The 25,403-nt window shown below is 41.8% G+C and overlaps 1 protein-coding gene across 2 annotated transcripts in view; it reads right to left on the reverse strand.

Annotated features, from left to right (window-relative positions):
• Positions 1 to 25,403, reverse strand: part of ITPRID2 (ITPR interacting domain containing 2) — a 1,100,178-nt gene that overhangs the window by 725,185 nt on the left and 349,590 nt on the right. The window contains exons 4-5 of one of the 2 annotated variants that reach the window (XM_044075259.1): positions 17,304 to 17,350; positions 16,300 to 16,356 (exon numbers count right to left, since the gene is read on the reverse strand). In XM_044075259.1, the coding sequence (XP_043931194.1) occupies positions 16,300 to 16,356; positions 17,304 to 17,350 (104 nt within the window). Of the gene's footprint in view, positions 1 to 16,299; positions 16,357 to 16,742; positions 16,851 to 17,303; positions 17,351 to 25,403 lie in introns of those variants that run through there. The other variant, XM_044075260.1, reaches the window with a different exon arrangement.

Genomic DNA, 25,403 nt, shown 5'->3' on the forward strand with positions numbered 1-25,403 from the left:
TTGGAATATCCAGGAAAGTGTTCAGAATAGATAGGTCCAGTATAGGCCTCCAGGCCTTGTCCTTTCTGGGTACCAAGAACAGCCTTGAGTAAAATCCTTGTCCCTGCTCTTGGTCTGGTACTTGTTGAATGGCCCCCATGTCCATGAGGGATGAGACTTGTTTTTGTGCCTCTGCCCATTGACTTTTTTGGCAGATCTGGCCAGCCGTTTGCCTTTGGCATAGTATGGAAATGGAACTTGTATCCTTGTGACACCATGTTTAGAACCCACTTGTCCTGGGTTATGATGTGTCAATTTTGAGCAAAAAGTGCTAATTTTCCCACTAATGGTGCTGCCAGAAGATAAGTGCTTCCTACAGGCAGAGGGAAGTCATTGGGATTGCTTTCTGTAGGTTTGTGATCGATCTTCTCCATCTTTGGAGGTAGAAGCACCCCAGTGCTTGGGCCTATAAGAACCTTGCGCCTGGGATCTGCCCCTAGGATGTCTGGGTCTGTCTGAAAGGACCAATTTTTTGTAGGCTAGTATCTACTAAACCTAGATGGCTGCACTTGTAAAAATTATTTGACAGTTTGCATTGATTTAGCTTTGTCCTCCATTTTCTTTAACACCTCTTCTGCCTTAACACCAAACAAAGTATCATGCTGCAAAGGAGCATCCAGTAATTTAACTTTAAGATGATCAGGCAGATTTTGTTCCTTTAACCAAGCATGCCTCCTAATTACAGAACCCGTAACTGCGGCCCTGCAGGAGGCCTCCAAAGAATTAAAACCACATTGCAAAGTATGTTTTCTAACTGGTTCTGCTGCATACAATAAATCCTGCATTTCCTTGTTTTCTGCACATTCAAAATTTAACAACATTTTCTGTTTAAGCAATCCCATGACATGTTGCCGATACTTAAGCACATGAAATTGGCAGTTTAAGGCACTTATAGCCTAAGTTGCAGATGTGTAAACCTTTTTTCCCCATCTATCCAGTGTCCTTGAATCTCTGTCAGAGGGGGTTGGGGTTTTTTTTGCAGTGGAAGTCTTAACTCCCTTTGGACCCTGTGAAATAGTTTCTGGGTCAGCAGCAGGGTTTTTAAAAAGAAATTTGTGAGAGTCAGGAACCCTGTAATATCTGTCAGGCTTAACAGGAGCTGGGGGCAAGGAGTCAGGGGTCAGACTAGACTCCAAAAAAACATCATCTACAATGTCTAACACAGGTGGAATAGCTAGAGGCCTGTGCTGAGGTAGTAAAAGAAAATCCCCAAGCCTCTTTTTAGAAACAGAAAAATCTTGGCTCTCCCAGTGGAAATGCGCCCTCATGGTATGCAAGGTTTCCCCAAAGGAATAGTCCTCAGGAGGAAATGCTGAAGGAATAGATTCTTCAGCATCAGAATCCTCATGGGGGGAAGAGAATATTCCTGATCTGAAGAGGAATCAGAAGAAATAGAAACCTGATCTGAAGATTCATAGTCAGTGTCTTGCCTAGGCCTCTTATCAGGAGGGGGATGGCAACCCCTAATCAAGGTAATCAAGTCTTCGGCCATTCTGAGCATCTGTTTTTTTGGGCATAGAGGCCTGTCCATGTGGCTCTCGAGTTTGTTTCCTTGCTTTAGAAGGTGTTTTAGTCTTTGTCTTTGATGCTGAAGTCGGTTTAATGTAAAGATGTTTAGGTCTGAATACACCCTCAGAAGCCGGTACCTGCTCAGCGGCTCTAGACTTATCTGAGGGATTAGCGTCAGAGGCTCCAATACCTTGAGTATCCAACGGCATTGGCAGACTCCACGTGGGAGTTGGTAGTGGGCTGTGACTCTAAAGTAGCGGGCATCAGGGGCTGCGAAAGCGCCTCACTGAGAACCGGCGAACTGGCGACTGGCTTAGGAGAAGCTTCGTCGTCGGTTTTAGGCCTCGGTTGTTTTTCTTTTTCTTTGCATTTTTTGTGAACTCCGGTAGTTGGATGGCTATCAGACGACATTTCAGGATAATTAAACCGACGTCCAAAAAAGTTTAAAGCAAAATCATACAGACGCTTAATAGTGCGTTGGTTAAATCTAGCACAAAACCGACGACCAGAAACGTTGTGATCAGGGCCTAGGCAAGGAATACAGTAAGAATGAAAATCCTTATGAGGTATTTGCTTTCCACAAGAAATACAATTATTAACTTTTTCTGACATCGGTCTGGAACAAGAAAAAAGTTTCCCCAACGGGGTACTTAGCTTTATTGAAGATTCTGGATTTGAAACTCAAACACGAAAATCTCAGGAGTCTGCCGACTGGCACTTGCAAACTGCTTCTGCTTCGGGCACCACGTGGCCAAGAAAGACTGAAGAAAATGGCGTTGGCTGCTTCTTTTATACCCCTGACAACCTGACGTCAGGGAAGGGGTGACAGCAGCCGACACAGGACCCAAGACATTGGAATCCAGGCTGGCTGAGGGCAACCTGCCAGCAGGATTACCCAAATGTAATGACTGCAAGAGTGAAACACGAAGAACATCATATGAATTTTGAAGTTTTAAAAGGTTGATCTTCTGAATTAGATCCATCCATATCAGGTACATGAAGATGTCCGAGGTAAGGTGATGTTAGTCTAGCCATAATGTAAATGTGCTCAGTTCTGAAAGTCAGACCAAGCACTGGCTTCACTGTGTGCTACAGATCCCTAACTTGGTATGACTTCAACAATGACCTGCATGAAAAATATCTGGATTCAGTTTCATTAACAGCATAAGTCACAATTTCTCTCAGAGACACACAGTCAAAAGAAAGAAGTCAACATCAAAACTCCCTGTACTGACGATAATGTGGTGTTGGTCAACTTGTGCACAGAGCTGCATTCAACTCCCCAAAAGCAGAATGGCAGTCTTACATGGTTTACCCCAAGTGCCAGACTATAGCTCCCTGAAAGATTTACTAACAGCTATCATAAAAGAATGGGGATTTCCTTCTTATACAAAGGCATGCAGGGCCATTTTATAGTGACAGTATGACAACGCTGCCATTATACTATGCTTCGGTTATGGTGTGGGTAAACACTTCTTTAAGGTATGGACTGCGGCTTTGTTTTGCAATAGTAACCCACCAGATGCGCAGTAGCAAGGGCTGTTCAAACCGTGTCCAAGACCCAGTACATGGTGATTTTTTTTTCCCTATATCTCTGAATAAACATATTGATGTTTTGTTCGTCCGCATGAATAATCATCCAGGATTGGCAGCATGCGGAAAGCAGATACATAGGGAAAAAGTTTTGTAGATCGCACGCTGCTTATACTGACTGGTAATATATATTTCTGTTGTTTTTATTATTCCTAGTAGTGTGCAAGTTGCTTCCAGTGATCTGCAATATATATTTAATGTAAATTCCCATTAAATTGTACTAAAGTAGTTCAGCTATTCAGCATCCTAACACTGACTCTGAAATGTCACATCCTCACTTCTTTAAACACCATTTTGTTACTAAAATGAAAGGCATGATGTTAACAGGCATGTCAGCATTTACCGAAGAAATGAGCATGTGCTGTTACACTGACTTAGTATTCTTGAAATATTTTACAGTTGTTTATGTATAAAACTTCACATTTGTGAAACTGTCAGAAATGACATTTGCTATCATCAACTCACACCTGCAGGCAGAACTATTCCCTGTTAGGTCTGGATGTTGTAAATCATGTAGCAACTGGCTGCAATCCATGAAGTTGGGGGTGGGGCTGGGGCAGGAAGAGACCTATGAAGATCGCAGCCATAGAGTAGTTTGTTACTAGCGCTTCTACAGCCGCTAAAGAAATGAAGACTGACATACGAAACGAAGACAGACGGGGAAAAAAAAAAAAAAGAGAAAGAGACCAATCTCAAACAGCCTAGCCAGCCAACCAGCCAGCCAGCCAAGCCAGCAAAGATTGTGAATTTAGTGGTAAGCAAGTACAAATAAGATTTTATGGTTCTAGCTTTTTAAAGATTGGGAATATTGTGTTTTATTTCAATTTTTAACTTTTTAATGTTTACAGGTAAATGGGAGCACTGTACTGTATTTAAATCTGTGTAGAGGTTATTTTGAGATTTGCAAGTAGTAGTTTTTAAGGGTACAAAAAGTATGTACATTGTGTGTGCAATACATTTATAGTTGTTTTGGGATGATTTGGAAGCAGTGTTTTTTAAAGGTTGAAATGTGTGCATACAAGTTTTTTTTTTTTTCTGGTGGGGGCAATCTTCACGGATAAATGTACTGTAGTTATTGTAGCTGTTTTAGGGTACTTTGCATTTACAGATTGAAATGTTTTGGGGCAGTTTGCAATTTTTGGAAATGTGTGCAATTTATTTTTTAATGCTGACTTGCAGTTAAGATGTACTGTTTTGGGCATTTTTATAGTGGTTGTTTAGTGAAAAGTGAAAACGTGTGTATACCTTTTATTTTTTTGAGAGGACATGCTCATAGGTAAATGCATTTGAAATTCTCCTAGGTACATGTTCACATGGCTGTTTCAAGACAGTTTGCTTTTAAAAGTAGAGATGTGTGTATTTTATTTTTAATGCTGTCTAAGTTTAAAATGCACTGCTTTGAGAATAGTGCGATTAAGACCATGCTGCTGTTGGGATTGTTAACTTCTGCGGTGGTGCAGCGGTAGCGTTGTTGCCTCACAGCAAGAGGTTCTCCCGTTCGATTCTTGGCTGGAGTGCGGGAAGTGCCTTCTGTGTGGAGTCTGCATACGTCCTCCCAGTGTGGTTGGGTGGGCATTCGAAAGACATGCGTAAATGGGCGTGCCTTCGCTGAAGGTTGAACGTCGAGCTGGCACCTCGGCGTTTGTGAAAATCTACTGCCAATCATTAGCGGACCAGAGTTCCACTGTGGCGACCTCTGACCAGGAAAAGCCGAAAGACAATGGCAACTGCTGTTGGGATTGTTCTTTATTCATAAGATGATAGAAAGTTACTAGGCTATTGGTCCAGAGGCCCTTACAAGCCTAGCCAAGAATTTAGCCCATGTTCCAACAAGTCAGCACCTTATGCCACTGTCCATTAGTGACATTGGTGGAATCCCATTGGTGCATTTTCTGTTCCCCATCCAGTTATCCAGGTTGCGCTTAAAAAAGTTTAATGAGGTACTCTGCTTTACGCAGAGAGGGAGTCTATTCCACAAAAGGGGGGGGCCTGTGAGACACAAATCTGTCCTGCCAACAAGTCCTATTGATGTCACAGACCAAGTTGAGATCTCGCATGCGGGTTACTCGAGTGGAGCTTGACTTGCAGATATGCAGCACTCCCATCAGGGCAGGGTCTGAGATTGCTTTGTATGCCAGACAGAGTTCACCTCAGAGGAGTCTGTAGGAGACTGAGTATAGGGACAGGGCTTTTAGCCCATCTGTGTAGGGTAGATGTTTGAGGCCCTGGATTCTCTGGGTGAGGAATCTCTGCAGTCTCTCCAGTTGCTGCATGTGCTTTGTGAGGTACAAGCCGAAAGGGGCACTGTATTCAATAACCAGTCTTATAAGGGAAGGATACAGTTTTATTTATTTTATTTTACATTTGTTTACTGGGATAGTCTGACTGGACATAGGTCCATTTACAGAGGAGGCCCGGGGAGAAATGCTCCACAATTAGATTAACATCAACATGATAATACAAACAATAATACAACAGTGGTAACTGAGGTAAGTACAGACATAAGTCTCATACAATCCAGTCTAAACAATACATCGGCAGTAAGTGAGTAAATTTACAAAGATAGAGAGTCTCATACATCAAACCTTTAACATTGGATTAGTGAGATAGGATAAAAGAATAAAACAATGACATGATTAGAAATGATATATTATACAATTTCAAGTTGACAGTAAGATACCTAAGTGTAGCATATATACAGTAGCGATAGCAGGAAGGAAGGTGTAAAGTATGCTGAGATTGAGATTCATGTGATGCATGGATGTTATGACCACCTTGTCCCTGGATGAGATACCCTTATTAATGAGGTGGGCCATGTAGAAAGCTTTCCATACAACGGAGGCAATATGGTGGTCAAAAGTCAGTTTGCTATCAACCTGGGTTCCCAAGTCACTCACGACTGATTGCGTGCTTAGTGCCTTGTTATCAATGTGATAATTTGTGGGGACATCATTCTCCCCCAAAAGGGATGATGATGCATTTTTTGGCATTCAGTTTGAGGCCATGTTTCTGGCATCAGTCATTGGTTTGGGTGAAACCCTCTTGGAGGATGTCCACATTACTAGTGGAACTGATGACAGCATCCAGCTTGCAGTCATTTACAAACTTGGTAGGCCATAGCCCACTAGATTTGTCTGGCACCTCTGAGAAGTATATCCCAAACAGCAGAGGCCTCAAGACCGATCCCTGGGGTACACCCGCCTGTTACAGGTCTACTACTTGAGGTGGATTCCCCTATTTTGACTAGGTGGAATCTATCAGTGAGCCAGTTTTCTACCCATCTGGTAACATATGGATTGAGGCCTAGTTGAGAGAGCTTATCTATTATACCCGAGTGGGGAATAGTAACAAATGCCTTGGCCAGGTTAAGGTAGGCGGTGTGCACAGTCTTCCCCTCATCGACGGCCTTTGGGACTGCCTCAAAGAAGTCAACCAAATTTAACTGGCGGGACCTACCCTTCACAAAACCAAACTGACGGACCAAGTGTCTGGAGGTTGCCAATGTCCTTTGTTAATGATGTCCATGACAACCTGCTCCATGGCCTTGCAGATCAAGCTAGTTAGGCTGATGGGTCTAGTGGATGCTCCACCTTTGTGCAAAGGGATGACAGTAGTTGTCCTCCACTTGGCTGGGACGAAGATGGTACTCAAGCTTTGGTTGAACAGGGTGCCTAATGGTGCTGCATGTTCCTGCCTGAGTTAATGTAGGATGCAACCTGGGATGTTATCAGGTCCCATGGAGGCTGTATTTTTTGCCTTTGAGATGGCAGTTATGACTTGCTCCCTAGAGATAAGGGGAGGGAGGAAGGTACTGGGATGTCCTGTTTTAGTGATGGGGGAAACGGAGGAGTGAAGTTTTCACTGAACCTGTTTGCCAGCAGGTTGGCTAGATCTACAGGGCTTGTGTATGTGGTGTCCTTGACCACCAGTTCTGAGCAGATTTGGGTGCTTCCGTTGAGATTGCGGACATTTGTGAAGAAAGCATTAGGATTGTCTTTAGTTGATGTGGCCAGTGTGCACTCTAAGTTTGATTCGGAGGACTTCACTAGTGCTCTTATTTGCTTGTTCAGGCTAAATAGAGATTGCTTCCAATTAGACACCTGCTCGTTCTTGGTCCTGGACAGCAATTTCTTTCCTTTTATTATAGAGTTTATTTATTGTAGATGTCCACCAGACAGGTTTACTCTTCCTTGAGCAGGAGGATTTTATCCTGTCTGGTATTCCTGACTCTATGCAGCTATATAAATGCTCATATAGTACCTTTGGTTTATGTCTGGACATATGTGCCAGTTTCTGTGGAGGGGGAGGGGGCCGTGAAGCTATTTATACCTTCCCCTCAGGAGGTTGTAATCAATTTTGGAGAAGTTTTTTTGTATGACCCTAGCTAGGGGGCATCGAGGGAGATGGTGACTTCGAAAGTGTGCTTTATGGTCAGATCTTACCAGGGATAATGACATTGTAGGGATGGCTGCAGTGGTTATTCAAGTTGGTTAATACAAAGTCCAAGATAATTTCACCTCTTGTGGGGGTGTCAACCAACTGGTCCAAGCCATTTGCATTGACGAAATCAAGAAATCTCTGGGCATTTGTGTTTTGGCATGAGTATACCTTCCAATCTATGGATGGATAGTTAAAGTCGCCCATGATCAGAGTAAAGGATTGAATCTTGATAGATTCGAAGATTATTCAAATGTTGTGCTGGGTAAATTAGATTTATTTCTATCAGAAAAGTCATGGTTAGTGTAATACGTAGAATTTAAGAGTTTGTTGTTTTTTTAAATAAACATATTGTCTGTTTAATGTTTTGTTCTGTAAAGTTTACTTACTGTTACAACTGAGTAATGTGTGTTTTTGCAGTAATGCTTAACTTTTATTGTTAAAGCTGCAAAATTTAAATTGTTTGTGAGATTTCAGTATGATGTAATAACTTCACACTGCTATACCCATAACTGCATCTCTTTTACCACATCTGTGGTGATGTCACAGTAGAGGGTGTGTCGTGTCATATTGGCCACACAGCCATGTCCCACTTTAGCCCTCTTAAAAGGTGGTAACGCTACACATGTGGTATTTGGAGGAGACAGCAAATGCCATTTTCAGTTCTTTCCAGATGACAAGAACAATGGGTATAGTACAGCTTAGTCTGACCCTCAGCAAATCCTGTAATGCTCTGGTACCCTCTCAGGGCAACAGAATTGGTTTGGATTCTCACAATTTGCCCTTCCTGAAGCCTTGAAAGACATCCACAAAAACCTAATCAGAAGCAATAACTGCAGGTGTGTGAGGAGTGGGAGGGAATGAAACGGTACCAACCAAAGTTCTGTGATGGTCACAAACAGATCAAGGTGGAAGGAGAGGACATTATATTGTAACAGTAATCCAACTCAACAACACAATATTAAAGGTAAGCTCATTATGCAACTGTATTAAGTCCTTTGTATGACTCACTGTTGCAGTAATGATCTGCAACATTCCCAGAACTTGCACATCTGCTGGGAAGTTGACAATTTACCTGGAATATTTAACAAGAGACGCAGCACAACACCAATGGTGTAGACAATTACACCCCAGCATTTGATGTTCAGTCAATAATGTTTAAAGAAGGTGCAGACAAAAGACTAGGTGGCTGCAGATATGATGTTTTGTTATCAAACCCTCTAACAGAGGAAGTGGGTGGGGCCATAGCCTTGGATGAGTTGTGGTCTGACCTGCCCCTGTGATAGCAAAAGGGACAGAAATCTGGTCAGCCTTGAGACTTTGGACCCATGTAGGCAACACTGAAATAGTCTATTAACAAAGGTGTACAAAATCTTTTTCATTTTATTCTGAAGGGTAGGGAAAATGGCAAATTAATGGTCTGATTTAATGCACAACCTGTAAGGATAAGAGAACGATTTGCATGCAAGCTATGTTACAGAAATATAAAAAAAAGGTTCACTGCAGATATCTTGGAGTTCACAAATGCTTTTACCAGATGTGACAACCACTAAGATGGCAATTTTCAAAGAAACAAAATCACAGGGTAGAAGCTGCTAGTTCAAAGGACACTGAATTTTGTGCTAGAAGAGTTGACCAAACAAAATGTAAGTCTCATAGTACAGTCAATCGTCTTCTGTTGGATGTTAAGTAGACAGCTCTCATCAGGAACAGTTTTACAAGTAATAAAAAGATAATGATGATATTTGTACAGTTTGAGATGTCTGGCAAATGTACCCTCAAGCTAAGGTGCATGTTATCTCAGCTGCAAATAAATTAGCAATATACTGCAGAATCAAATGGACCCCTGTTGTGCTGAATAATTGAGTCATCATTTGCAACCAGAGGTGACTACTCTTCCCATTTGGACAAATATGAATTTCTCGTACCAACTATATTAGACATAGTGAATATAGTAACAGAGATAAAACAAGTGGAACTAAGACCTTTAGAAAAAGGTAGGAACAAACTACATAGGAAAAATGGGAATTGTGGGAACAATATATACAGGGGAGGAATGAGGTTTAAAAGAAGGCAGGACTTAAATGAGCTATCTAATGTTTGACTGAAAATGATTGGGTAGATGTATAATGTTTGCAACTGGGAGTGTATCAGTATTGCTTGTGATGTACAATGCTTGCAATTAGGATTGTGCAAGTGTGGTTTGTTTTCATTTATATAAATGTATGATTGCTTATGTCATAAGAGATAGTTTAATAAAGATATTTCTTGTACAAAAAAAGGGGCATGGATTGAATAATTTACATAATGTTGCTTAGGTTATATGATATATAGCAATACATGTGAAGCATAAAGTTTGTTAATTTTAACTTAATATAGTTTGATTACTTTTATATACATGTAAATGGGCCTACATCACAAGTGATATTCAATAAAGGTGTTAATTTCCAGTACTTGGCCTCCTACTTTTTAGCTTTCCTCATGTTATTTGCCACATCTTGAAATGAAGTGCCCAACTGGCAGCAAAGTCAACTCATTCAGTCAACACTGTCACTTTCAGGATGTGAAGGTCTGGATGAACAAAGAATCAAAGTATATCTTGAGCTGAGCTGAGTACATATACTGAGGCAGGATTACTGGTTCCACCACTTAACATAGGCCTCAGGACAGAGAGAGAATCATGATGCCTTAGCCAAGAAAGGGCTATCTGTAGCATTTTCAGCGTCTTCTCCTTTATTTTTAAATTACCCCTGGGAGAAGTGGGATTGGAAACAAACAGTCCTGTACAGTTCAGAAATGAATCTACTGCCTGTGCTTTGCAAAACTCCCTCAGCTGCTTGTTGCATGAAAAAGAAAAAAAAGGTGTTCTGTCCCAACATCCATAGATCAGGTTGGATCTACAGATGATCTGCTCAGCTGATCCACCAGAGCACTTTGCAGACATGGGACAAAAAAAGGCCCTTAAGGTCAACTACAACTACAAATTAATCTCCTAAGCTTGTATGGTCAGCCTGTTAAAAATGCAGGAGTACACCCAATGCTATTCACTGATGTATAACATCATAGTTGTGTTGCCTTATCAGGTTTTAAGACCCCAAAATCCCAAAAAGTGGTTACTACAGTTGGTCCTTGTTCTAGCTGCCCTGGACTATCAGCTCATATGAGTGAGCCCACAGACCATGTCTGATGCATGCATGGTTTCAGTTTGGGTGTGAGAAGGGTCTTTGAAGAAGGCATCAGGACTGCTCGATGCTGAGGTAGCTTCACCATGTACTCTTTCTGAATATAAAGCAGCAGGGGAATGGACTTCTCCACTGACTGGGTATTCTGCTGTGAAAAGCTGTGGAAATGCCACTGTTACTCCCTCTCATGTAACCTTTACAGAAGGATCATGAAGATAATGGATGCATTCTATCCCAGGATTCATGAACAGACTGCTCTGAAAACTTTAGAGTCGAGTCCATTCCTCCTGTGCTGACACTTTGGCCCAGAGATCTTTCCATATCAGACGCAGCCAGAGACAGCTGGATCAGAAACACTGCCAGAATGGAAGAAATCCAAGAGTTCAGACCACACATGGACAAACTCTGAGTAACACTTTGACTTGTAACACCCAAAGCTGAAAATCGAATCAGGGTAGGAGTTACGATGTGATGAGGGGAAAGGGGTAAACTCTGAGATCCTACAGTGGGTGGGAACTGGGAGGATCCACAACTGAATCAGGGCCTTAAGAACTTTCCTCATCATCCAGTCCAGGTCTGCATCAGAAAAACTTAATGTTGACTGGACTGACCACAAGGAAGAAGCAGTAGAAGGTGGCCAAGAGGACCATTGAAAAGATTTCACTTGTAAGAACTGGGAACAGAGCCTAGGTGAAACAGGCTCTGGGGAAAACCTCCACTCTGAAAAAGGTGGACTTTTGGAGCTAATCAGGATAGGTTCAGAAAAAAGTGTCAGATCTGACAGTTTAGATGATTTCAACATTGGGACTGAAGCAAGGGACGTGGAAGAATGGTCAGGGAAGCATTTTCTAGGCTCCTTAGTCCTCTCTGCTACTTTTTCTTCCTTTCATTTGTCAGATGATTTCTTAGCAAAAGGGGAGGCTTCAAAGGCAACTGAGATTGGGTCAATTCTCCCACAGATGGAGGGTAAAGTCCTTTGAGCACCAGCTTGTTCTTAAACTCGACGATTGCCCCAAATCCAAAAGCACTGCAGATAGAGCACTGTTAGTCTATGTGGACAGCCCTAAAGCAATACACACACTTAAGAGTGTGCGTAGTTTGGTATCTTGTAGCTACAGGCCACACGTTTTTTTTTAAATCCCAAAGGTTTACCCATCACAGCTACAACTTGAACACAGCAGCAGCAACAACAGAATAAAAGGCAAACGGAGTCAACAAATACATTCAAAGAAACAAGCTAGTAAATTAAGCTATAGTGATATACATATTTATTTTAAACTAGAGATAGAAAGGGACGCCAAAGGTGTAAGAATGAGAGAGAAACAGAGAGAGAAATTAAAAATTGAAGATAAAAAAGGTCATATCTATGTAAACAGATAAAAGTGGAGGAAGGGTATCAGAAAGTTACCCAATAAAGCCTCACTTGTGGAGAGACCCAGGCTTAAGCAGAGGAGATCAGTGCCTGCAGCAAAGTAGCAGCAAATGAAATTTGGGGTAATATCAGGGTTTGCAGGGAGTTATGGATAAGGGAAAGGGCCTGAGTTTTGGACACAGAGTCTTGAGTGGCTGAAAATGGATCAAAGGGCATTCAAGAACAAATGGAAGACATAACATCAGATCTATTTTAGTTTCTTAACAAGATCATTGGAATACTGCAGTTGTAGTGCTGCGGTAGCGTTGTCGCCTCACAGTAAGACGTTGTCCTGTTCGATTCTCAGCTAGAGAGTCTTCTGTGTGGAGAAGTGTGAATGGGCGTACCTTCGTTGAAGGTTGTGCGTCAGGGCCGGCAACTCGGCACATAAAAATCTACTGCCAATGATTAGCGGATCGGAGTTCTGCTGTGGCGACCCCTAACCGGGAAAAGCCAAAAGACAACAACAAGATCACTGGAATGAGATATCTACATTTCGAAAAAAAGGATTTGGAATACAAATATTTCACAAAATACCAAACTGGCATTAAAAGACAATATTTTATTTACTAGTAAAGACTAAAGGGTTCATATATTCAAGAGTACATGAAAAGGGTAATCAATTCATTGAATGAAATCTTGATTTCCTGGAACATAATCTATACAGATCAATAATAGACTATGAAACAGTGAACTGACTAGAGAGGATGGGAGACTCAACTAAATAGCAAGAAAATGAGAGAGACTAGCCACCCGGTGGTGTAAACCTTGGCTTTAGGTGACTGTCACTGTTGCAGTGACACCCCAACCCCCATTTGCAAAAATGGGAAAGAGAGGTTGTGGCTGAACAGGTAGGGCAATGGTAGAGAGGGCTATAAGCAACCTCAGCTCAGCAGGATGCTCTCTTCAGTGGAATATTAATTTCACAGAGATTATTACAAAGACAACTGAAGAACACTTAAAGGGTTCAGACAAATGCTATTCAAAGTCCTTTATTAACAATGATAAATGTGAGGCAGTGCATTAAAGTAACACTTAAACAGTATTATAAAAATGTTAACAGAACTACTGCAAGCATAGCCGGTTTTAGGCACCAGCGAACCCTGCGGTCGCTGGGGGCCCCCTGTTCCCTGGGGGCCCCCAACCACAGCAAGTTATCTTATCCTGATATTTTGTCACATCTGTAAAACCAACCAAAGTTAGTGCAGCAGTCTTGCATACTTAAACTATGAGGGTAATAACTCTTATTTATATCTCCTTTAAAATTCAAAGATATTTCTGGTTGTAGTAATGGTGTTTTGTCAAGTAACAGGCATCAGCATGCCATTAAATATTTTACTACAGACATAGTGCTCCTGGCTTAGTTAAACCCTGCTTTTGGACATTTTCTCCACTAAAACTAACTACATAGCCAGCTTTTAGTCCCTGCAAAACCATGGCTGCAGGGGGCCCTTAATCATCTTTGTCTGTGTGGGGCCCCACAAAAGCTGCTGCTGACTGGGTAAAATGAGGAATGAAAATGCATTAATTTCCTAATTATGCTCTTTAACATGAACAGGGCTGTGATATGACCCTATTAGGATGAAGATGATAATGAACATGAACAATATAAGCACTAGAAGGATCAGCAGCCCAGAGTGACTTACCTCAGTGCAAACTTTGGATTTTAAGAAGAGCTAATGCTTCCGATCATCAGGGATAGTTTCTCTTTCAGGTAGTTTTATAACTAATACCAGAACACCAGATACTATAACTCAATTTCTTTACTTAAGAATTCAGTATAATTCCCAAAAATAATAGAATAAATGCTCAGAATCATAAATATGTTTAAATTTCTCTAATTCACTTAAAAAGTTACTAGAATAACATATTTTGCATCAACATCTATTTTTGGACAATAAGTATAAAACTCAGATGTCTGGATTGATTGACTGTAATCCTGAATGATTTACCAGCAAATCAGACTTTTACGAAGGATAAAGCAAAAGTATGAACAAAATCAGGGAAGGTCTGTGAAAGTAGGGACAGTGACAAGTATGCATTACTCCTCGATGAAATAAATCTTACTGCTTCTGCTGTTTGACAAATGCTAAACAGCAGTGACTAATCTGGTGTGGCAGTACCAATGTTGCACAAGGCATTGCTGTTTGCTGAAATAAGTACAACTAGTACTGCTGTGGCTTATGTATGTTAGTGTGTGTGTGTGTGTGTGTGTGTGTGTGTGTGTGTGTGTAAAAAACATCACTGATTTTTATCTGTGCAAGCACCCAATAAAGCCAGGACACAGACATTATTCTTGTGCATCAGTAAAAAATGTACCTAACAAGTAATTATATTTCGAAAGTAAGACATAACATATATCACAGAACATTCCGACACTTAGATATTCTTGGAGTTTGGTTGCCTCCACTCACCAGACTGTCTAAATGGATAATGGGGACTCCCTTTATCATCCTTGCCTCTATGGGGACCCCCACCAAAGCTGTTGCTTGTTGGAGAAAAATGTGTCAATTTTCTGAATACGCTGTTTAACCTGAATGGTGCTGAGATATGACCCTTTTAGGATAAAGCTAATAATAGCCTCTGTTTACAACCACACCCATTCTAAAACCAGCCCTGTTGAAATGTGTGTGTGTGTGTACATAAAGCTGCTCCGGGTTATGAGGGGCTGGAGATTGTGTGGATATTACATCTTTGATTTTCATCACAGTCTAACCTTAGAGGTGCGCACATGAAGTCATTATAGCTTGTGTTTGAGCTGAGGGCAGTGTTTCTCACAGACCTTAGAGGTGTACAAAGAAGGTTACTATAGCTTGTGTGAGAGGTGTACTGTCTAGGAGCAACAAATTTGAATATTACTGAAATCATTCTCACAATCACGTACTAGGCACATATACATGTGGCTACCTTTGATGGCTGGGGTGAAGAACATGCTATGTATATGTATATCATCAGTCACTTGAAATATATGACAAATTTAAATCTCTGCTTTCATCCCAGTCTAACACCAGAGGGATGCATAGGCAGTGACTTGTCTTTTTTAGAGGGTTAGGGAGGTAAGCAGTATTTCCAGAGAAGACTTAAATATTCTCACAACTACTGGCTTGTTAGTTTACTCTAAGCTACAATTTTGTCAGCTTTGAAAATTAAGCCTTGGGCACAAATTATGCCTTGAAAGAAAAAAATAAGACTGACATTCTTTTTTTCTTCATAATTTTTATTTAGGCAACCATTAGATTAAAATGTTGAGAAAATGCTCTAAAATGCATCCCAGACCATCTGTAAACCTGTGGCTTCTTGGGCCCTTATTTGAGTTATTTCCTAAATGGTTATTACTGGGCTGTCTTGTTCAGGAAAGGTGTGTTGAAGGATGCAAGGAAAACTAAAGCTGAACCACAACAGTGATTTTTTCCTTAATCATAATTTCTGTTCAAGCTATTATTGGATGAAAAGGTTGTGTAAAATGCACTTCAGAGCATATAGAAAGTTATGGCTTCTTGAAAAAGCTTAGAGTACGGCAAAATGTGAGAAAAGGAAGAAAAAGTAATGTGAATGGTATGGGGGAAGCACAAAAGGAGAAGGACTCTGAGGTGAGGACTGGAGGGTGTGTGTGTGTGTGTAGGGGGGGTGTTGAAATGTAGGTCCAGTAATCATTTCACTTTAAGTCCAGACCTGTACATAGACTTGTTGCAATGTATCACTGTTGCAGCTAAGTGCCAGTAACTCTAACTGCCTCTTTGTTAGACAGCTCAACATAGTGATAGTGTGATACATAGGCCTGTTGTAATGTAAAAGCTTGTAGCTGCAGGTCTGTCTGTGGATACTACTCCTAAAAGTTTGCAGCATGAAATAAAGGGTTGCTTAGGATGGATGGCATTGTTAGGATGATACTTATACTGGAAGTGCCTAGGGGGCCCCCAACTTGACACTTGCTGGGGGCCCCCAAAATGCTAACACCGGCCCTGACTGCAAGTACACTAAATTATAATGAAATGAAGCACAGCCTTGCAATGTCTATTTCTCTGTGGGCCAAGACATAACATGCACCCCCCCCCACCAAAAAAAAAAAAAAAATCAACCAAAGTTTCATATACTGCAGCATCTGAGAACTGCGCATATTACACCTACCTTCTGCTCCAAGTGACAGATCATCATCAAAGCTACTCCCATTTTTCAGACTTACACCTAGAACAGTTAGGAATATTACAAAAATGTTAAACTGCTGCCTCAAACATCACTCGGAAGGCACATTAAATGTTATTTTGACAGTGTTACTGTAAAATGTACAGTGCACATCTGTAAACTGAATGCAGACATTTCACTAGAACTGAACATAAAAAAGAGGCTTTGCAGACTTTGTACATACTAAATGCTGACCAGATGAAGATTGTCAAAACACATGGTTATCACAATTTGTTAAAAGAAAAAACACTCACAAATGACAGAGTAGCAAATGATAATCTAAACCAAGATGTCATCCCTCTGCGTATTCAGGAAATACTGTACGAATACACAGACACATGCTTCTGCATTAGTACAGGAACATTTTAGAAGTAGTAACTTATACCCACAATAAAAACTTTGAGAATCCATTTGCCTCAACCATTCATGCAGTAATGTTGCAAGAATGTACAAACTGTATGATCACAGCGACATCTTCATTGTCATGTAGCTCTGAAAAGGGTCCACTAAATTACAGTCCATTACAGTCTGGTATCCAGAAGACAGTAACATGCAGTGACATGCAACAAAATGTCCTCACAAGCTGTGTTAAACTTACTTTTGTGTACTTTGAACTTTGGATTTCTAGCTCTCACAGGTGGCAGAATTTCAGGTGTGGCAATTTCAGACTAGCAAACAGTAAGTACATGCACAGCTGACCTATATTCGAGTGGCATTTTACACATTCTACAGCTGTCATTCTTTCTAACTTTATCAAAGCACACAGCTAAAACCACTAAAGTAAAGAGCAGGTCAATTGAAAAAAAAAAACATGTTTTCATCTGAGATGCGCATAAATGGTTTTAACTCCAGGAAACAAGAGATTAGAGCAGTTTTGCAAGTCAGATTTAAATATCCAATATAAGACTAGTACGGCCAAGTAAGAGACAGTGACAATATGTTTATCTTACCCTTAAATGCAGGATTGTACGACTCATCCAAAGACCGCATCGGTGTTCTGAAATCAAAGAAATCACAAATTAATCATTTTTACTACATTTTTGTCAACTGTAAGTGCTTTCTTTGTGCACAACAAACATATTCAAAGTGGAAAAACGTTACAAGGTAAGCAAATAGTTGGTTCCTGAAGTCATTAAGGATTTTCCTTCAAATGGGGGAAAATTACTCATGCATCATGCAATATACGTGGAATTAAAGACAGAAAGAACCCTAGGTCCATAGCATTTTGTACCGTCAAATACTGAAAACTGAAAATTATCCAAAGCAAATCTTAAGTGCAAAGAATTGCCTTGTTATTTTTGTTGTACCTAGTAATTTTTCTTTGTAACTCTGAATTTTTGACAGTGACACAAACTTAATGTACTTACCATTACATTAGATCTTCATGATCCAAGTCTGTCCATTTCAACCTCAGGACTGACAGACGCAGGCAACAATCATTTGGCACCTTTAAGTTTCTCTCAGGTTCTGAAATTACTCCCTCCACTTCTACAATGCACCTCCCTTTGCCTTCTCTTCAGACAGGGATTATGCCAAAGGAAAGTTGTATTACATGTCCCCAGTATGGCCAGTAGCCAAATCTTGCAGATCTCTCCACTGAGGGGAATACTAAGGATTGTGGGTGGTGTTCAGTGAAATGGACAGACATTGAATATAATACAGTTGTGCAAGAACTTACCATAACAGTAAATGTCCTACTGATCACTGTTGCAGTACTCCAAAAGTACAGTTGTGTACACTTACCATAAATGTATATGTTCGAGTGCATTCACTGTTGCAGTCATCACATTTGGGTTATCTGCTTGCAGTAGCCCTCAGTTGGCCTGATTAACAAAGTCTTGGGTCCTGCATCGGTTGCTGTCTCTTCTTCCGTGACGTCATGTAGTCAGGGGTATAAAACATGCAGCCGACACCATTACATCAGTTCTTGCCCCAGATGTCAGGTGCCCCAAAAAATTTTAAGCATAGTAAAGAAGAGTAGAGGTATAGCCAAAAAAAAGCAGGGGGCTGGAGGGTAACCAGGACTGCAACAATGAATACACTTTAATATCTACATTTATGGTAAGAGTACACAACTGTACTATGTTCTTCGTGTTTCATAGTTGCAGTCGTCACATTTGGATAGATTCCTAAAGCTAAGGATGGGAGAAGGAATTTAGATAGCATTAAAACCAGCTATAAGGTCCTGCAAGACTGTTGTGGCAAAGCCAGCTCAGGATTTCGAGAAAAATTGGCAAATGGTAATGCTTGGTGAAAGTATGTACAGAACTCCAGGTAGCAGCTTCTAGGATGTCTCTGGTAGGGACAACTCTGAGAAAGGCTGTAGAGGTAGTTGCAGCCCTGGTTGAATGGGGTCTGATCCCCTTTGGGATAGGTTTTCCATAGTGCTTATTGCAGAAATTAATGCAATAGCCTATCCATTTAGAAATGGTTTGCTTTGAAATAGCCTTCCCCTCTGCCCCTGCAGCAAATGCCACCAGCAGTTGTTCAGATTTCCTTTGAGGGTTTAGTCCTGTCCAAGTAAAATCTAAGTTGTCTGTGCATAGCTAAGGAGTGCAGTATCCATTCCTCTTTGTTCTGTGGATTAGGAAAGAAGGTTCGCAAATGAATGGACTGATTAAGAGCCACACTGGATACCACCTTGGGCATGAAGGAGGGAATGGTTCTGAGGAACACCCTGTCCGTATGAAAGATGATGAAAGGCTCCACTGCCATAAGGGCCGTAATTCAGATACCCTTCTAGCTGAAGTGATTGCTAAAAGGAAGGCGGTTTTCCAAGAAAGGAATTTTAAGTCTGCACTAGCAGCTTGCTCGAAAGGAGGAAGAGTGAGTTTCTCCAATACAAAGTTAAGGACCCAGGCTGGATTTGGGGCTCTCCTGGGTGGTCTTAAATTTTTGGCCCCTCTGAGGAACTGCTTGAGCAATGGATGAGAGAAGAGGGGAAGTTCTGTGTTATGAGTTGAAATGGCTGAGGCGTTTACTTTGATGGAGGAAAAAGAAAGGCCCTTGTGAAGCATCTCAGTTAAGTACTGTTGAATCTGAGGTAAGTGGGGTGCTGCTGTGCTCATCCCTTGAGATTGGTTCCAGGCACAGAATCTTTTCCATTTTTCAGCATAAGATTTTCTAGTATTAGGCCTCCTTGCCTCTAAAATGACATCCATCACTGGTTTACTGAGGGATGATAAAGGAGAGATTAGGTAATTAGCCAGGCTGCTAGGTTCAGGGTTTGAAGCTGAGGGTGCAGAATCTGGTTCTCCTGCTGAGACAACAGGGAAGGAGTCAGACAGGTGCCATGGGGCCAACAGTGACACACTGTGCAGGAGAGGGTACCAGTGTTGGCGTGGCCAGTCTGGTGCAATCAATATTGCCCTTGGTTTGCCCTGTTTGATCTTTAGTAGCACTTTGGAGAGGAGAGGCAGATGAGGAAAGGCATAAACTGATAGGTTTTTCCAGCTGAAGGACAGAGCATCCCCCTTCCAAGCTTGTTTGTGGGGAGTCCTTGTACAAAATTTGTCTAATTGGTAGTTCTGGGTGGAGGCAAACAGGTCTACATCTGGGCTCTCCCTTTTGTTTGCCAACATGTTGAAAGTCTTTGGTTCCAGTTTCCACTCATGTGGGTCCATGAGGTTTTCTGCTTAGTCCGTCTGTCAGAGTATTTAGTTTTCCTGGCAGGAACTGAGCTTGTAGATGCACTTGGTAGCTCAAGGCTGTGTTCCACAGTGTCGTGGCTAGTCTGCAGACTAGCCACAGTGCTATGGCTAGTCTGCAGAGGGAGTAAGAATGGGTACCCCCCTGTTTGTTTATGTACCATACAACAGTGGTATTGTGTGTCTTTACCATTAATTGTCCTGGAAGAATGTGGTCCTTGAAGGCTGTCATAGCATTCTGTACAGCTAACATTTCTTTTTGATTGATATGCAGGTGCATTTGACTTGGGTTCCATTTGCCCTGAATGCACTTCCCTGCCAGGTGAGCCCCCCATGCATAGTTTGATGCATCTGTTGTTAGGGTTTGGGCGGCAGGGGATAGAGTGAATGGTAATCCCTTGTTTTGGTGGCAGGCCTCTGCCCACCAAAGGAACTCTAACAGTAGGCAAGGTATGATAGGAATCATTGCTTCTAGATCCTGAGAATGTTGACACTATAGGCTTTTTAGATACCATTGTAGTTTCCTCATATGCAGTCTTACATATGGAATTAGAATAATGCAGGAGGCCATGAACCCCAAGTCTTGCAGTATTTGCCTTGAAGACAACAGGGTTTTTGAGGCCACTAGCTTGAAGTAGGTTGTCAAATGACATTTGTTTCTATGACGTGAGGAAAGTCGTCTGGGAAGTTGTATTCAAGCTTGCTCCCAGGAATATAATTTGTTGACAGGGTACCAGGTGTTATTTCTTTTCATTTATGGTGTACCCCAGACAAGTTAGCACCTTTTGTACAAAAGCCAGATGATTCAAAAGTATGTCCTGGCTTTCTGCCTCAATTAGAGAATCGTCCAGGTATGGGTATATTTGAATATTTTTTTGCCTGCAAAATGCAATGATTGGAGATAGGGGCACAGTAGATGAGCCAAATGGCAGTGCAGAGAACTGATAGTGCATGTAAGCCTGCCTTGAAGCACAGGCACCTTCTAGAATCCCTGATTGGGATGTGCAGGTATGCTTCCTTTAAAATTGAGTGTTGCCAACCAGGCATCTTTGCCTAGCATAGGAAGCAACTGAAGAATTTTGGAATCACCAAAAAAGGTGTTTAAAGCAGACAGGTCCAGGATAGGACACCATGAATTGTCTTTTCTGGGTACCATGAAAAGTCTTGAGTAGAAACCTTGTCCCTTTTCCTCTTCTGGTACAGTTTGAATAGCCTTTATGCTTAAGAGAGAGAGTACTTGCTTCTGAGCCACCGTTTGGTGTTGGTAATGTGTGGAAGTGAAATCTGTATCCTTGGGAAACTATATTTAAAACCCATTTGTCCTGGGTAATGAGTTCCCGGTTTTTTGCATGTAGAGCAATCAGTCCCCCCCAAAGGGGAAGTCAGTTGAGAAGTGCTTGGAAGTTTTAAAGTTAAGTCATTGAGACAGTTTACCATAGGGGGGAGTTTTACTACACCCAGATTTAGAAGTGGGGGCCCCCCCACTGCTTAGTCTTGTGCGTACCCTGGGACTGAAGCCTGGGTGTTCTGCTGGATCTGGGTTTGGACTGAGAAGGCCTGGAAGGGGCAGGAAAGGACCAATTCTTAGAGTGCCAATGCCTACTAAATCTTGGAGGTTGTACTCGTAAGAAACCTTTAACAGTTTGCATAGATTTAGCTTTTTCCTCCATCTTTTTAAGAACTTCTTCTGCCTTGTTGCCAAAAAGGTGTTCCTGATTTAAGGTAGCATCCAGTAATTTAGCTTTAACATGATCTGGCAAGGATTTTTCCTTAAGCCAAGCATGCCTTCTAAGTACAGACCCAGTGACAGCAGCCCTGCAAGATGCCTCTAGTGATTCAAAACCACATTGCAAAGTATGTTTTCCAACCTGTTTAGCAGAATGCATGAAATCCTGTAAATCCTTATTTTCAGCACAATCAGGAATCAACATCATTTTCTGTTTAGGCAATCAATTATATGCTGCTGATACTTTAACATACGAAACTGGCAGTTTAAGGCCCTAATGACCAAGGTTGCAGAAGTGTATACCTTCTTACCCCATCTATTCAGCACCCTGGAGTCTCTATCAGAGGGGGTAGGATTTTTGGCAGTAGTAGCTTTAATGCCCTTGGGTCCCTGTGAAATGGTCTCAGGATCCGCAGTAGGATTTTTGAAAAGGAACTTTTGAGAGTCAGGAACCCTGTAATATCTATCAGGTTTTCTGGGAGCAGGAGGCAGTGTGTCAGGGGCCAAGCTAGATTCTGAAAAGGCATCAACAACAATGTCTAGTACAGGCGGGACACAGCTAAAGGCCTGTGCTGGTGCAGGAGTAAGAAATCCCCAAGCCTCTTTAGAATCAGAGAAATCCTGACTTTCCCAACGAAAATGCTCCCTAAGAGTATGCAAGGTTTCACCAAAACAGAAATCCTCTGGGGAAAGCAGAGGGAATGGAGTCCTCAGCATCAGAATCCTCATAGGTAGATAAGGGCAAATCCTGGTCATCAGAGGAAACAAATTTCAGAATCCTGGTCAGAAGTATCATAAGCAAACTCAGTCCTGGGTCTGTTAGAAGGGGAAGGTTGGCTTCCCCTGATTAAAGTAATAAGGTCTTCAGTCATTCTTATCATTTGTTTATTAGGCATAGAGGCCTGACCATGCGGTCTGGCCGTCGGTTTTCTAGGCATGGTTCGAGTTTTAGGCCTTGAAGAAGAGGATGGCATTGGTTTAATATGCAAGTCAGTAGGCTTGAATACACCTTCAGAAGCCAGTGCCTGCTCAGCGGCTCTGGAACCATCCAAGGTAGAGACATCTGCAGGTTCCACAATTGAAGCATCTCGCGGCATACCGGACTCAATGGGTCTCAGTAGAGGCCTGCGAATCTGAAATAGCGGGTATCAGGGGTTGCAAAAGCAGCTGGCTTAGGAGAAGCGTCATCGGCAGCTTTGGACCTAGGCAGCCCATTTCTGTCTTTATATTTGCATTTTTTTTGGAATGTCAGTAGTCGGGTAGCTTACCGAAGACATATCTGGATAATTGAACCAAGCACCAAAATATTTAGAAGCGAAAATATACCGACGATGGATAATTCGTTGTTTAAATAAGGCACCAAACCAACAGTGAGGTACATCGTGGTAAGGGCCTAGGTAAGGAATACAGTACGAATGAAAATCTTTGAGGTATTTGCTTTCCACAGGAAATGCAATTATTTACTTTTACTGACATCGGTTTAGAGCAAGAAAAAGTTTCCCCAACAAGGTACTTAGCTTTTAGTTGAAGACTTTGGTTCTGAAACTCGAAAATGAAAATTGCAGGAGTCTGCCGACCGGCACTTGCAAACTGCTTCTGCTTCAGGCACCGCACAAGAAAGACTGATGTAATGGCATTGGCTGCATGTTTTATACCCCTGACTACCTGACGTCATGAAAGAAGAGGCAGCAACCGACCAGGACCCAAGACTTTGTTAATCAGGCCGACTGAGGGCTACTGCAAGCAGATAACCCAAATGTGATGACTGCAACAGTGAAACACGAAGAACATCAAGGAGAAGGTCATCACCACTGACGTTTGGTCAGGTTACTAAATCTTAAGCGTCCCAAGGTTGTACATCCAACATGTGACCTCAGCTTGCAAGCATAGGGGTATACAAGTAGATGAATGAGTGTAGATCTTCAGACCATCTTCAAGCCTGTTGCCTGAAGACCCCTGAGAAAGTGACTGGTTAGCTACAACGGCCAAGCATGAAGTGATAAGGATCCCACTTGGTCCTAGGGTCATGCTTCAGTAAAGAAAAAAGGAAATGAAAGATATTTGGATACACGACATCATCATTCTTTTTTGAAAACTTGGCAAGGCTTAGGAAGGCCTCCTAAGTCGTTAACCTAGTAACCACCACTGAATCTATATAGATAAAAGATGGCAACCAACTCAGAGAGGAAGGACAGTGGAAAAGAATACTGCAACAGTGATCAGTAGGACATCTACTATTATGGTAAGTTCTTATACAGAACTGTACTATTATGTACTCAACAGTGATTTCAGTCAGCATAAACAAATTGCAGTATACTAAAAAAGTGGGTAATTCCCACAGCTGAAGGGAACATGAGCAGATACGGCTAGTTGATAGGGGAACTGTCCAAGAGACCAGAGAGGTGATGCAAAGGCTGCTCTGAACCTTGAAAAAAGGCAATCTTGTAGCGTTTAGTGAAGGTGTGTACTGAAGACCAGGTGGAAGCTTCCAATATGGCTCTGTATTAGGCCATAGAAGATGCCAATGCCTCAGCAGAGTGGGCTCGAGGGCATGACAAGGGTTTGGCATGCAGAACATATCAAACTGAGATGGACTTAGAAGATCCCGCTTGCAATGATGTCATACCTCTCAAGCTTTTAGAGCAAGAAATCTGGACATAGACTAAAATAATGGAGAGGCAAAGGCCCAAAATAGGGACACATTTTAAATCCATCCATCGATCCTCAACCTCTTTTTTCCCCATTTTTGCACATGGGGTTGGGGTGTCACTTCAACAGTGACCATCTCGAGCCAAGGTTTATACCACCGGGTAGCTAGCCCTGCCACTGTAGTTCATCCGTACCACTCACTCGTACACACACATGCGCAAACACACACACACACACACCCCTACGGGCACAATTTAGAGTGTCCAATCCTCCTACTACATCTTTGTAATGTGGGAGGAAACTGGAGCACATGAAGAAACCCACATGACCACAGGGAGGACATGCAGACTCTGCAAAGAATGCACCCCAGCCAAGAATCAAACTAGAGAACCTCTTGCTGTGAGGCGACAATGCTAATATTGCTCTTATAAACTTGGAAAGTTGCTAGACTAACAATTTGTGTTCAAATGGATGTCGCTATTAGTGAATTCAATCCTCAGTGACTTTTCAGAAAAACACTAACTTTATGAGGAATAGACAAAAATTATTACGCAAAAATCTGGACATTGTGCAAAAATCTGGACAGTTGAAAGGTATGAATGGTGTGCTTAGATATTGGTTGGTCCAGATCTGAATCCATGAATGAGTCAAATAGTTGATCAAACTTAAAAATAGATTTGGTCTTGTCCAAATAGAACATCAGCTGTCTGAAAACCTTGAGAATGAAGGAGTGTTGCTCCCAACTCTATGAACTGTGGAAGAAAGCAGGAAGGTTGATGGCCTGGTTGAGAGACAGTTCATTCACTACTTTTGGCACCCTGTGCTTTTGAAAAACAAGAAAAGGAGGAACCATCTGCTCTAACCATCTCCAGCTGTCTCAGACCTGGACAAATCATGAAGCTGAAGCACTGGCACTGGAGGAATGGGCTCAACTCTAAATGTCTTTCCTGTTCTTATTCATAGATTCATACTAGGCTATCTGCCCTAGGGCATTTATAAGCCTAGCCAGAGTGTATTTGGCTTTCGCC

This window comes from Protopterus annectens, chromosome 6.part0 (genome assembly GCF_019279795.1).
Source record: "Protopterus annectens isolate FY-2018-M chromosome 6.part0, PAN1.0, whole genome shotgun sequence".
Classification (NCBI taxonomy): Eukaryota; Metazoa; Chordata; order Ceratodontiformes; family Protopteridae; genus Protopterus; species Protopterus annectens.